Source organism: Bos taurus, chromosome 5, assembly GCF_002263795.3.
Source record: "Bos taurus isolate L1 Dominette 01449 registration number 42190680 breed Hereford chromosome 5, ARS-UCD2.0, whole genome shotgun sequence".
Taxonomy (NCBI): Eukaryota; Metazoa; Chordata; class Mammalia; order Artiodactyla; family Bovidae; genus Bos; species Bos taurus.
In genome coordinates, this window is record NC_037332.1 from 63883916 (window position 1) to 63898554 (window position 14639).

The window sequence follows — 14639 nt, forward strand, 5'->3', positions numbered from 1 at the left end:
TAGTTTTACAAAATGGGAACAGTAGGGGGCATGCAGAGCTCATTTATTATCATACTGTACTAGAGGACTGTATTTTACTTTCTGGAATCTGGTCTTATTTATTTAGAACACTGAGAATGGCATTATTTTTAAATATATGCATTAAGTGTAACATGGATACTATGTAGTTGCAAATATTTTGACTTTATCTGTCAGTTTCATCCTGCTGCTGTGTTTTACTGAACTTACTCTAGGCATATGTGTGTGTGTGTGTGTGTGTGTGTGTACAGGAAATTTTTTATTTAATATGTGACTAGCAACTGCATACATTGTATTTGCATTTTAATTCACAAAATAGCACTTAATATAAAAGTGCTATGTAAATGGTAAAGTATTATGGAAATGATAGCTATCATCATTGTTCTAGCATCTAAAATTTTATTAAAAAAAACTACTTTCACATTATGAATGTCAATTGTTTTATCTTTAAATATTCAATAACTATAAAATGGATGCTCATGTAAGGCAGGCAAAAATACTAGAACTACTTAATTTATGTGGGATTTTATTATTAACAAATATCTTTACAAATGTCCAACTTAGTGCCATTGTACCTATAAACAAATGCCAAAGAAGTTTTCAAATGTCTCCTTTAGCAAATTCAGCAGTAGGATGATCTTTGGCAGGGTAACGACAGAAATAATTAATTTTTCAATGTGGCTTTGACTTCATAAAACTCTCAAAAATCACAGCATGAGTGAATATTTGACAAACGCACCTGTTCATTGACTCTGGAATGTGATGGTCCATGATGAATAAGAATCTTCACAATTTCCACATCTCCTTTCCAGGCAGCCAGGTGAATAGGAAAATAACCTTTGTTGTCTGCTACATTTGTTGATGCCTCATATTGAAGCAGTTTGAGAACAATGTCCCTAAGAAGGAAAAAAAAATACAACAGAAGAAAATATGCTGAACAATATGGCTACTATTAAACAGATAATCATAAAAGTATATTAGATACTGACTAGAAATTTAGAGTAATCATTCAAACTACCGCCACCACCACACACACACACACACACATACACACACAGCATTCATTGACTGATCCATACAATTACTAGAGATCTTTTGGGCAAAATTTATCTAATTTTATTAACCGAATGAATATAGTAAAATAACAGTATACCTCTTCATATCTTTCTTAAAAATGGAGTATTCCCAGATAACTTATACCTGAGATTTAGTCTGAAGGAAGACTTGAGGTGCAAGCAAACACCCTGTTTACAAACAAAAAGTTATCATCCTGCTAAAAGACATTTAGGAAATTATACATCATTCTGATAGAGAACTAGAATAAAGGGTTGAAGATTCATATAAAAGAGAAAGCAACACAGTAGGAAAGAGACCCTAAAAGGTTGAAAAAAATTAAGAACTTTCAGCCGTGGCACAGAACATACTTTGAATGTGTGTTGTTTATACTTGTATACTCTTTCACTTTCCTCCTCCAAGCCTAAGAAATTATTTTAAGAGGGAAATTCATTTATGAGACAAGTTCTATCACTGACACAATTATTCTAATGACGAGATTTCAGAGAAAATAAACCCCATTTTAACATTTCTTTTCTAAAAATAGTATTATTTTATAAGCCCTGAATTTAAAGGACTTGAATGCAAAGTACCAGTTATGCAAGTGAAAGTATTAGTCACTCAGTCATGTCTGACTCTTTGCAACCCCATGGACTGTAGACCACCAGGCTCCTCTGCCCATAGAATTCTCCAGGCAAGAATACTGGAGTGAAAAAAAAAAGAATACTGGAGTGGATTGCCATTCCCTTCTTCAGGGGATCTTGCCAACCCAGGGACAGGGATCGAATCCAGGTTTCCTGCATTACAGGAATTTCCTGCATTACATCATTCTTTACCATATGAGCCACCAAGGAAGCCCAGCTATGCAAATTACCAATAATATGACCACTAGAGTATCAATTAGTCTTATTTTGCTTTTTCTTTCCTGTAGAAAATAATAATAATAGTGCCTATTGCTCAACACTGGTAAGAACATTAAATTAGAACATAAAAGAGAAGCCATTCAATGAATAGTAAAACACTATACAAATATTAGTTCTTGCCCCAAGTAAAAACAAAATTCTTTAAAAGTAAAACTCCTTCCTTCAAATCACCTTTGGAAAAACAGTCTGAAAATCAGAAGGAAACCTGAAGTTTGCCCAGTTTCTATGCTTCTCACCTCTCCACCATGTAAGAGGTGTTATATAAACTCTTCCATTCTCAGATAAGTAACTTACAAAGTGGTGAAAAGGATTCAATATTTGAGAATAACAAAAGCAGCTAAGAATCAGAAGATCTGGTTTGAAGTCTTAACTCTCTAATACTTAGTAACTTGGTGTGTGTATGTGTGTACCTGTGTGTGCTCAATCGCTTCAGTCGTGTTTGACTCTTTTTTTGTGTGTAATTAATTGATTTATTTTAATTGGAGGCTAATTTCTTTACAATATTGTAGTGGTTTTTGCCATACATTGACATGAATCAGCAATGGGTATACATGTGTCCCCCATCTGAACCCCTCTCCCATCTCCCTCCCCATTCCATCCCTCAGGGTCACCCCAGTGCTCCGGCCCTGAGCACCCTGTCTCATGCATCAAACCTGGATTGGTGATCTATTTCACATATGGTAATATACATGTTTCAGTGCTATTCTCTCAAATCATCCTACCCTCGCCTTCTCCCAGAGAGTCCAAAAGTCTGTTCTTTTTTTTTTAAATTTATTTATTTTAATTAAATGCTAATTACTTTACAATATTGTATTGGTTTTGCCATACATCAACATGAATCCGCCACGGGTGTACATGTGTTCCCAATCCTGAACCCCTCTCCCACCTCCCTCCCCATACCATCCCTCTGGGTCATCCCAATGCACCAGCCCCAAGCATCCTGTATCCTGCATCAAATCTGTTCTTTATCTGTGTATCTTTTGCTGTCTCACATATAGGGTCATCATTACCACCTTTCTAAATTCCATATGCATGTGTTAATATACTGTATCGGTGTTTTTCTTTCTGGCTTTCTTCACTCTGTATAATAAGTTCCAGTTTCATCAACCTCATTAGAACTGATTCAAATGCATTCTTTTTAGTAGCTGAGTAATATTCCATTGTGTGTACCACAGCTTTCTTATCCATTTGTCTGCCGACGGACATTTAGGTTGCTTCCATGTCCTAGCTATTGTAAACAGTGCTGCGATAAACATTGGGGTACACATGTCTCTTTCAATTCTGGTTTCCTTGGTGTGTATGCCCAGCAGTGGGATTGGTAGGTCATATGGCAGTTCTATTTCCAGTTTTTAAGGAATCTCCACACTGTTCTCCATAGTGGCTATATTAGTTTGTGTTCCCACCAATGGTGTAAGAGGGTTCCCCTTTCTCCACACCCTCTCCAGCATTTATTGCTTGTAGACTTTTGGATAGCAGCCATTCTGACTGGTGTGAAATGGTACCTCATTGTGCTTTTGATTTGCATTTCTCTGATAATGAGTGGTGTTGGGCATCTTTTCATGTGTTTGTTAGCCATCTGTATGTATTCTTTGGATAAATGTCTGTTTAGTTGTTTGGCCCATTTTTTGATTGGGTCATTTATTTTTCTGGAATTGAGCTGCAGGAGCTGCTTGTATATTCTTGAGATTAATTCTTTGTCAGTTGCTTTGTTTGCTATTATTTTCTCCCATTCTGAAGGCTGTCTTTTCACCTTGCTTATAGTTTCCTTCGTTGTGCAAAAGCTTTTAAGTTTAATTAGGTCCCATTTGTTTATTTTTGCTTTTATTTCCATTACTCTGGGAGGTGGGTCATAGAGGATCTTGCTGTGATTTATGTCAGAGAGTGTTTTGCCTATGTTTTCTTCTAGTTGTTTTATAGTTTCTGGTCTTACATTTAGATCTTTAATCCATTTTGAGTTTATTTTTGTGTATGGTGTTAGAAAGTGTTCTAGTTTTATTCTTCCACTGCTGGTTGACCAGTTTTCCCAGCACTAATTGTTAAAGAGATTGTCTTTTCTCTGTTGTATATTATTGCCTCCTTTGTTAAAGATAAGATGCCCATAGGTGCATGGATTTATCTCTGGGCTTTCTGTTTTGTCCCATTGATCTATATTTATGTCTTTGTGCCAGTACCATACTGTCTTGATGACTGTAGCTTTGTAGTATAGTCTGACATCAGGCAGGTTGATTCAAGATTGCTTTGGCTATTCGAGTTTTTTTTTTTTTTTCCCCATACAAATTGTTAAATTATTTGTTCTAGTTTTCTGAAAAATACCATTGGTAGCTTGATAGGGATTGCATTGAATCTATAGATTGCTTTGGGTAATACACTCATTTTCACTATATTGATTCTTCTGATGCATGAACATGGTATATTTCTCCATCTATTTGGGTCCAATAGATGGACTTCCAAAGAAATCTTTGATTTCTTTCATCAGCATTTTGTGGTTGTAACCCTATAGACGGTAGCCTGTCAGGCTCCTCTGTTCATGGGATTCTCCAGGCAAAGATACTGGAGCGGGTTGCCATGCCCGCCCCCAGGGGATCTTCCCCGTCCAGAGGTCAAAGCTGCATCTTATGCAGTTCCTGCATTGCAGGCAGATTCTTTACCAATCTTGGACACTTCAAATAACCTCTGTCTCTCTTTCAGACACTGTTAAAATGGAATTTAGAGATTACATATAGCTGCTGGTCTAAAAGGGTTGTGGTATGAATCAAATGAGAAATGAATATTACTGTAAAACTGTATACAATTAAAAACTATTCTTAAAGCTATTTGCTGCAATATTAAACAATTTTTGCCTTCTTTTTTCTTGAACTGAAGTATATAAGTATTTAAATAAAAGGTAAAATAACACCAAAGGAAGCATTGTTAAATACCTGGGAGTGATCAGTAGAATTTATCCTACCAAAAAAAAAAAGCCTTCTCCAAATCCATGTATTAAAAAGGGACAATTATGTGAAGGGTTTTAATTTCATTCTTCAATGCCTAAGCAAATCAAAAAGAATTCTGAAACTTCTAAACATTTCCTTTCTAAGAGGAAAGAGGAAAATTTTATGGAGTCATCAATACTATTTTCTTTTACTCTCAAACCCTTCAGAATTTCATTTGTTCTTGGGCTCAGTTTTTGTTGACATTTTCAAATAATGTGTGTGATATGCATTTATTATCAAGAAGAGTTATGATATACTGAAAAAACTGACCATCTTACTAATTATTTGTATTATGTAAGTTACTACCATCTAATATCTAAATCATTAAAGAATAATCTGCATGTTTATAAAATTGTCTTTTGTGAACACCAAGATTCTAAATAAATACTATTATTTATATTTAAGTTTTTAAGCTTATTTTATTAAATAAATATTCTATAAAATTTATTTTTTAATTTAAATGTATTTAAAATCTTTTCTCTTATTCAGAGATACCAGCTAATGAACTGGGTAAACTCAGATTTCTAATAAAAAACATATTTTTGAAATATAAAGTTATATCTTTGATCAAATGAGTGCCTATTGGTCTCACTGAAACTTAAGCAAAATATTAATCAATAAAGTATCATTAATCTTTCTTATGATATATCCATGTATACCACAAGTAATATGCATTATACAGGCCTTTTTCATCCAGGCTTATCAAGAACAAATTAAATTTCAGTTACTTTCTTTAATGTCTAAACAAGAAGAGTAGTTGTTTTTGGTTTTGGGGGTAGTTGGTTTTGGGGAGGGATATAATTGAAATATAACATGATTTTAGTTTCAAGTGTACAACATAATGATCTGATACATTGCAAACTGATCACCATGAGCCTAGTTAACTTCTCTTTTTTTACTTTTATTTAAGTTGCATCTTATATCTTCCAAAAGTATCATGAATATGTTGACTGTGCTTGGTTATCTGGCATGAAATATTAAGTTATATTGATGAAAACTGTCTATAAGCTAGCAAGCAGAAAATACCTATATCTTAAAACTAAAGTGGTAATCTTTCTTACAGCATTTGACAAAAAATTCTCCAAAACACTAAAATAAATGTAATTGATGAGATCACAGAAAAAATAATTCCATTTCCTAGGAACAAAAGAAAATACCCAATTAAGTTTAATAATAATTCAGTTTAAATCACTGCAACATTTTGCAGCTTGAGGTTAAAAATGTTTGTTCAGGTAAAAATAGGAATTCTAAAAAGTATTGATTTTTGCTATCATGTTTAATTTGTTTCATTTTTTGATAGACATAAATAATACTTCTGATTAGTATGAAATGTCTTTTAAGAAGTTCAGTATACATTATAAGCAAAATTAAATTAATTGGGAAGATTCAACATTCAAATTTCTTTACCTCAACAGCAAGTTGCCTTACAGTTAACCAAAGAAATTTATTTCATTTCATCCTCCTGTGTTTGCAATGTTTATCGCAGCACTGTTTATAATAGCCAGGACATGGAAGCAATCTAGATGTCCATCAGCAGATGAATGGATAAGAAAGTTGTGGTACATATACACAATGGAGTATTACTCAGCCATTAAAAAGAATACATTTGAATCAGTTCTAATGAGGTGGATGAAACTGGAGCCTATTATACAGAGTGAAGTAAGCCAGAAAGAAAAACACCAATACAGTATACTAACGCATATATGTGGAATTTAGAAAGATGGTAATGATAACCCTGTATGCAAGACTGCAAAAGAGACACAGATGTATAGAACAGTCTTTTGGACTCTGTGAGAGAGGGCAAGGGTGGGATGATTTGGGAGAATGGCATTGAAACGTATATATTATCATATGTGAAACGAATTGCCAGTCCAGGTTTGATGCATGATACAGGGTGCTCAGGGCTAGTGCACTGGGATGACCCAGAGTGATGGGATGGGGAGGAAATTGGGAGGGGGTTTCAGGATGGGGAACACATATACACCTGTGGCAGATTCATGTTAATGTATAGCAAAACCAATAAAATATTGTAAAGTAAAAAAAAATTTTTTTTTAAACAAAGAATTTTGAAATAAATGCAAATCATCTTCATATGGATGTAATAAGCTAATGACATGCAAATTATCCATTAATAAACTAATGAAATTCTCAAAGTCATTAAGGCCCTTTTGATTTCAGACTTTCTTAAGGATTTTATTTCTCTTTTTTGGAAATAAAGTTGCAAAAATGCTCAACGTAGTCAGAAGACTTTAGGACAATACACTTCATTTTCTAACTGGAGCTCCATTATATACTGAATTCACTTCCATAGATTTATTTTCAGATAAAATGAATAAAGTCAAATTTAACTAGTTAATATTCTAATCCAAGAAAGAAGCAATCAACCAAAGATATTTGTAGGTGATTCAAAGAGCAACTTCATGGACTAGATTATATAAATTTTTAGAGGAAGTGCTCTTCTTTCATTAGAAAGTCTATTGTGAGCAAATCAAAGGTATAGCAGATAGTTTACTATCTAGAGTCTAGACCCAATTTGAGATACAATCTTGATTATAGATAATGAAGGATTATCTATAATTGAATCCTTGTCTAGGATTCAAGCATTAATATTTAAAGAATCAAAAGCAAGAACAGAAAATAACCCCACACATATCAAATAACAAACATACTTCAAAGATACAATAACAATTTATTACTGACATTTTCCAAAACAGCATCCAAGAATCACAATGTACCCAACATAGTTTAATGAGATGAAACTTAACAAGAAAATAAAACCAGCAATTTTCTAAGAAGAGAGAAATCAGAATGAAATATGAACATACAGGTTTAGTAAAACTTTATAGGGATTATTAAAATAATAAGATGATTATTTTAAAAGACAGAAAAGAAAGAGCAAAGAAAAGAAGGAAAGAGGAAGAGAGGGAAAGAGGAGAGAAGAAGGGAAGAAAGGAGGGAGTTAAAAAAGGGAGGAGGAAGTGGAGGAAAAAAGAGGAAGTTGGCTATTTCAGAAGAAATTGCTATTGCTATTCAGAAGAGAATTAATTAAAGCAATAAAATTTGCAAAAGAAATATATGAGAGAGACAATGAATCCTCCATATTTTAAAAAGAAAAAGAAGAAAAGATAAATCTCTAGCCTATCTACTGAAATAATTTATTTACAATCATTGCCAGTTAAATTTGTTCTACTGACTGTGCTTTTTCTATCATTTAAAAGTAACAATTTTCTCATCTGTAATTACAAATGACTCAGGAAATCACCAAGAGTATTTCTATTGTGTCCTGATTTGGCTAAGTGGAGACGAATTTTTCATTGTGAAATAATGTATTTCAGGTATATAAAATGTTGTTCCATTTGTGGGCTAACTAGCAGTGATAAACGAGACTCTCAATAAAACATACAAAATAGTGAGGATACAGTCTTAATTTGCAGTGTGAAGGCCACAGATTATATATTGGAGGAAAGGGGAAAGGATGTGCCCAAAGCAAATGAATAAACTATAAGACCCTGTAACATTTCTTCTAGCTCTATAATTCCATGAACTTCCTTGGTGGCTCGGTCCATAAAGAAACCGCCTGCAATGCAGGAGACCCAGGTTCGACTCCTGAGTTGGGAAGATCCCCTGGAGAAGGAAATAGCAACCCATTCCAGTATTCTTGCCTGGAGAATCCCATGGACAGAAGAGCCTGGTGGGCTACAGACCATGGGGTCCAAAGAGTTGGACATGACTGAGCAACTAACACTTTCAGCCTAGAAACCATGTTTGTGAAAACAATCTAAAGTTGATGGATACAAGCAGCAAGAACAAGGATAGAAATGAAATGTTTCTATGCTGACGGCTAAGGCTTGCTTGGGAGGAATACAGCACAATGTTTCATTAACTATTTGAAGTGAGAATACCAAAGACAAAGAAAAGGAAAACCATTGTCCTCTGGCTCTGAGGTATATTCTATGACAAGTTTTTATTCTACAAATATCTTTTCTTATGGCAATATTTAACTGAGCATTCCGTGAGAATACACTACTTGATGATAATGGGAGGCAGCCAGAAATACATAATGTGACAGAGAAAAACCAATAAGAAATTAGAACACTGATGTGCATACAGTCATAGAGGGATACAAGGTAAATTACAGGTCAAAGTATACACTCGGACTCTAGATACAGCCCCACCTTAATGATTAAGTGGCCACTAAGTCACTTATCCAGCATGGTCTTGTTTCTCCATCTATAAAATAAAAGAAGTAATGAAGGTAGGATAGAATAAATGATCTCTAACTTTAAAAGTCCTTGATAAATTAAATAATTTAAAATCAAGAATTCTTTCTAGATGAAAATCCAAATTTCAGAACTGTAACATCATAGTACCTAACTGAGCCACAAATAACAAAATATTATATCATAAAATGTTATAATTAGAAGGAATATGGTGTATTCAGTACATTTGAACTGAGGCATAAAGAGGTTAATTAAATGGCTCAAGGTCACATAACTGGCAGGGAGGGAGAGATGGGATTAGAATTTTCCTACTTTTTTCTAACACCTGCATGATGACACTAAGTAAAATCTTTCTCTTTTGGGAAAGTAAGAGGGAGGGAATGCCATCTGAGTGGTTTTGTTAAAAAAAAAAAAGGGGGCAAAAAAATTAAAAAGAAAAATGATACCTTTAGATGAAAGCAAAGCAGAGATATATAATCCTCAGAGAACATCTTCAATTAAAGATCTTAAAAGAAATACAGTCAAATTCCCATCTCTTTATGATAAGCTTAGTGACTGCTATTCAATTCACCTAAATTATCCTCACTTTTTACACTGCCAATAAAACTAAAAATTGTGCAAGAAGCCTCAGAGAAATATATCTTAATGGTTAGAACTTCATAGGATGTCACATATAAACCAAAAACATTTACTTAAAACCACTGAAAATCAAGAAAGGGACATTTGGGTACAATATTATTTTGAGAAATAATGCCAAGCTAAGGTAGAACGAGAAAAGTTGTATAGCTCAAATAGTCAAGCCCAAGATCTTCCGTCCATTATACTTGATAGCTTGTCTTCCCAGCTGGGACCAAGAAATATGGTTCCACCAGAGCCACTGAATCCCCAACTAAGATGGCCAAAGAAGTCAGCTTGGGCTGATTTAATTGACTTCCCTCCTGACAATTCAGGTATGAAGAAGAATAAATAGCATTTCCTTTAAAAGACTCAGATGGTAAGGATCTGGACACATTTTCCGCTCTAGAGAAGGGTAGCAAAATAGCTGAAAAAGACTCGGCAAAATAAAAAGTTCTTAGGTCGGCGGTAAAAGGTTACGTCATATAGAATAAGGACTGGATGAAAAAAAATGTAATTTGAGAATTCCAATACTAAGGATCTAAGTGATGAAACATTAAGTTTATGATATTTTACATAATTCAAATATTCTTCAAACAGAATGATAATGTTCAATTTATGCAATAAGTTTCAAGGTAAACATGTCATAATGATCAGATCAGATCAGTCACTCAGTTGTGTCCAACTCTTTGCGACCCCATGAATTGCAGCACACCAGGCCTCCCTGTCCATCACCAACTCCCGGAGTTCACTCAGACTCATGTCCATCGAGTTAGTGATGCCATCCAGCCATCTCATCCTCTGTCGTCCCCTTCTCCTCTTGCCCCCAATCCCTCCCAGCATCAGAGTCTTTTCCAATGAGTCAACTCTTTGCATGAGGTGGGCAAAGTACTGGAGTTTCAGCTTTAGCATCAGTCCTTCCACAGAAATCCCAGGGCTGATCTCCTTCAGAATGGACTGGTTGGATCTCCTTGCAGTCCAAGGGACTCTCAAGAGTCTTCTCCAACACCACAGTTCAAAAGCATCAATTCTTCAGCGCTCAGCCTTCTTCACAGTCCAACTCTCACATCCATACATGACCACAGGAAAAACCATAGCCTTGACTAGATGGACCTTTGTTGGCAAAGTAATGTCTCTGCTTTTAAATATGCTATCTAGGTTGATCATAACTTTCCTTCCAAGGAGTAAGCGTCTTTTAATTTCATGAGTGCAGTCACCATCTGCAGTGATTTTGGAGCCCAGAAAAATAAAGTCTGACACTGTTTCCACTGTTTTCCCATCTATTTCCCATGAAGTGGTGGAACCGGATGCCATGATCTTAGTTTTCTGAATGTTGAGCCTTAAGCCAACTTTTTCACTCTCCACTTTCACTTTCATCAAGAGGCTTTTTAGTTCCTCTTCACTTTCTGCCATAAAGGTGGTGTCATCTGCGTATCTGAGGTTATTGATATTTCTCCCAGCAATCTTGATTCCAGTTTGTGCTTCTTCCAGTCCAGCGTTTCTCGTGATGTACTCTGCATAGAAGTTAAATAAACAGGGTGACAATATACAGCCTTGACAAACTCCTTTTCCTATTTGGAACCAGTCTGTTGTTCCATGTCCAGTTCTAACTGTTGCTTCCTGACCTGCATACAAATTTCTCAAGAGGCAGATCAGGTGGTCTGGTATTCCCCTCTCTTGAAGAATTTTCCACAGTTTATTGTGATCCACACAGTCAAAGGCTTTGGCATAGTCAATAAACCAGAAATAGATGTCTTTCTGGAACTCTCTTGCTTTTTCTATGATCCAGCGGATGTTGGCAATTTGATCTCTGGTTCCTCTGCCTTTTCTAAAACCAGCTTGAACATCAGGAAGTTCACGGTTCACATATTGCTGAAGCCTGGCTTGGAGAATTTTGAGCATTACTTTACTAACGTGTGAGATGAGTGCAATTGTGCGGTAGTTTGAGCATTCTTTGGCATTGCCTTTCTTTGGGATTGGAATGAAAACTGACCTTTTCCAGTCCTGTGGCCACTGCTGAGTTTTCCAAATTTGCTGGCATATTGAGTGCAGCACTTTCACAGCATCATCTTTCAGGATTTGGAATAGCTCCACTGGAATTTCATCACCTCCACTAGCTTTGTTCGTAGTGATGCTTTCTAAGGCCCACTTGACTTCACATTCCAGGATGTCTGGCTCTAGGTCAGTGATCACACCATCGTGATTATCTGGGTCATGAAGCTCTTTTTTGTACAGTTCTTCTGTGTATTCTTGCCATCTCTTCTTAATATCTTCTGCTTCTGTTAGGTCCATACCATTTCTGTCCTTTATCGAGCCCATCTTTGCATGAAATGTTCCTTTGGTATCTCTGATTTTCTTGAAGAGATCCCTAGTCTTTCCCATTCTGTTGTTTTCCTCTATTTCTTTGCATTGATCGCTGAAGAAGGCTTTCTTATCTCTTCTTGCTATTCTTTGGAACTCTGCATTCAGATGTTTATATCTTTCCTTTTCTCCTTTGCTTTTCGCTTCTCTTCTTTTCACAGCTATTTGTAAGGCCTCCCCAGACAGCCATTTTGCTTTTTTGCATTTCGTTTCCATGGGAATGGTCTTGATCCCTGTCTCCTGTACAATGTCACGAACCTCAGTCCATAGTTCATCAGGCACTCTATCTATCAGATCTAGGCCCTTAAATCTATTTCTCACTTCCACTGTATAATCATAAGGGATTTGATTGAGGTCATACCTGAATGGTCTAGTGGTTTTCCCTACTTTCTTCAATTTAAATCTGAATTTGGCAATAAGGAGTTCATGGTCTGAGCCACAGTCAGCTCCTGGTCTTGTTTTTGCTAACTGTATAGAGCTTCTCCATCTTTGGCTGCAAAGAATATAATCAGTCTGATTTCAGTGTTGACCATCTGGTGATGTCCATGTATAGAGTCTTCCCTTGTGTTGTTGGAAGAGGGTGTTTGCTATGACCAGTGCATTTTCTTGGCAAAACTCTATTAGTCTTTGCCCTGCTTCATTCTGTATTCCAAGGCCAAATTTGCCTGTTACTCCAGGTGTTTCTTGACTTCCTACTTTTGCATTCCAGTCCCCTGTAATGAAAAGGACATCTTTTTTGGGTGTTAGTTCTAAAAGGTCTTGCAGGTCTTCATAGAACCGTTCAACTTCAGCTTCTTCAGTGTTACCAGTTGGGGCATAGACTTGGATTACTTTGATATTGAATGGTTTGCCTTGGAAACGAACAGAGATCATTCTGTCGTTTTTGAGATTGCATCAAGTACTGCATTTCGGACTCTTTTGTTGACCATGATGGCCACTCCATTTCTTCTGAGGGATTCCTGCCCGCAGTAGTAGATATAATGGTCATCTGAGTTAAATTCACCCATTCCAGTCCATTTCAGTTCGCTGATTCCTAGAATGTCGACATTCGCTCTTGCCATCTCTTATTTGACCACTTCCAATTTGCCTTGATTCATGGACCTGACATTCCAGGTTCTATGCAATATTGCTCTTTACAGCATCGGACCTTGCTTCTATCACCAGTCACATCCACAGCTGGGTATTGTTTTTGCTTTGGCTCCATCCCTTCATTCTTTCTGGAGTTATTTCTCCACTGATCTCCAGTAGCATATTGGGCAGCTACTGACCTGGGGCGTTTCTCTTTCAGTACTAGGACCACAGCCTTGTCTAGTCCAAGACGGGTGGGTCATGGTGGAGAGATGTGACAGAATGTGGTCCACTGGAGAAGCGAATGGCAAACCACTTCAGTATTCTTGCCTTTAGAACCCCATGAACAGTATAAACAGTCAGAATGATAAATAATGACAAAAATGGTAAGGTCCTTGTATGAGAGCTTTAAGATCATGAAGTGTATTCAAGTATAACTAAGTCTCAATTTGTGTTTCAATTCACAGAATAAAAGAAATGTTAAATGCAAAATTAAAAGATAACTATCAGTAATTTTGGAGGCTTTCCAGGTGGCTCAGTGGTAAAAGAATCCGCTTGCAATGCAGGAGATGCAGGTTTGATCCCTGGGTAAGGAAGAATCCCTGGAAAAGGGAATGGCAACCCACTCCAGTATTCTTGCCTGGGAAGTCCCATGGACAGAGGAGCCTGGTGGGCTACAGTCCATAGGGTTGTAAACAGGCAGACACAACTTAGTGACTTAGCACACTATAGTAATTTTAAGGCAGTAATTACCATGCTTAAAACTACTGAAGTGAAATGAAATGATTCAGATCTGAAAAGACTAACTTGAATAATTAAAGCAAAGGAAAAACAGATAGGAGAGGAGACACATGAACAAGGTCACCTTTCTTCTGATGAAGGACGACAGAACATTTGACTCATTCAGAGGACTCCTCACACTGTCACTAAACCATTAGGTTTCCTGGCTAAAACATTGTCAATAAAATACTGTTGATGGTTATACATTTTTTCACCCTCCATATCATAGACTATCACATTATTTGAAATATAATTCCACAGGTTAAAGAGGTTTAAAACCCGAGAGACCATTCATGAATGACAGAGAGAAAGCATGTTAGCTTAGTTTGAGGATTTCAAAGAGGTTTGTCAAAGTGGCCATGGCTTATAAGAGCAAGACTCTACTAAAAGAGTTCATTCTTAGTGAATAATCCTATAATTCGTGAAGATACCCCAGAAAGTAAGGAGGCATCATTGAGTGGTTTATCCCATCAGTCCCTAATCTTTTTGGCACCAGGGACTGGTTTCATAGAAGACAATTTTTCCACAGACCCAGGGAGTGAGGAGAAGGGTGGTTTGGGGATGATTCTCACAAGGAGCACACAACCTAGATCCCTTACATGCACAGTTCACAGTAGGGTTCACGCTCC

At 36.3% G+C, this 14639-nt stretch overlaps 1 protein-coding gene across 4 annotated transcripts in view; it reads right to left on the reverse strand.

The window, feature by feature from the left end:
• ANKS1B (ankyrin repeat and sterile alpha motif domain containing 1B) overlaps positions 1-14639 on the reverse strand; it is a 1158555-nt gene that overhangs the window by 995403 nt on the left and 148513 nt on the right. For all 4 annotated transcript variants that reach the window (XM_024992182.2, XM_024992180.2, XM_024992184.2 and 1 more), the window contains exon 3: positions 758-914. In XM_024992182.2, coding sequence (XP_024847950.2) covers positions 758-914 — 157 coding nt within the window. The remainder of the gene's footprint in view (positions 1-757; positions 915-14639) is intronic.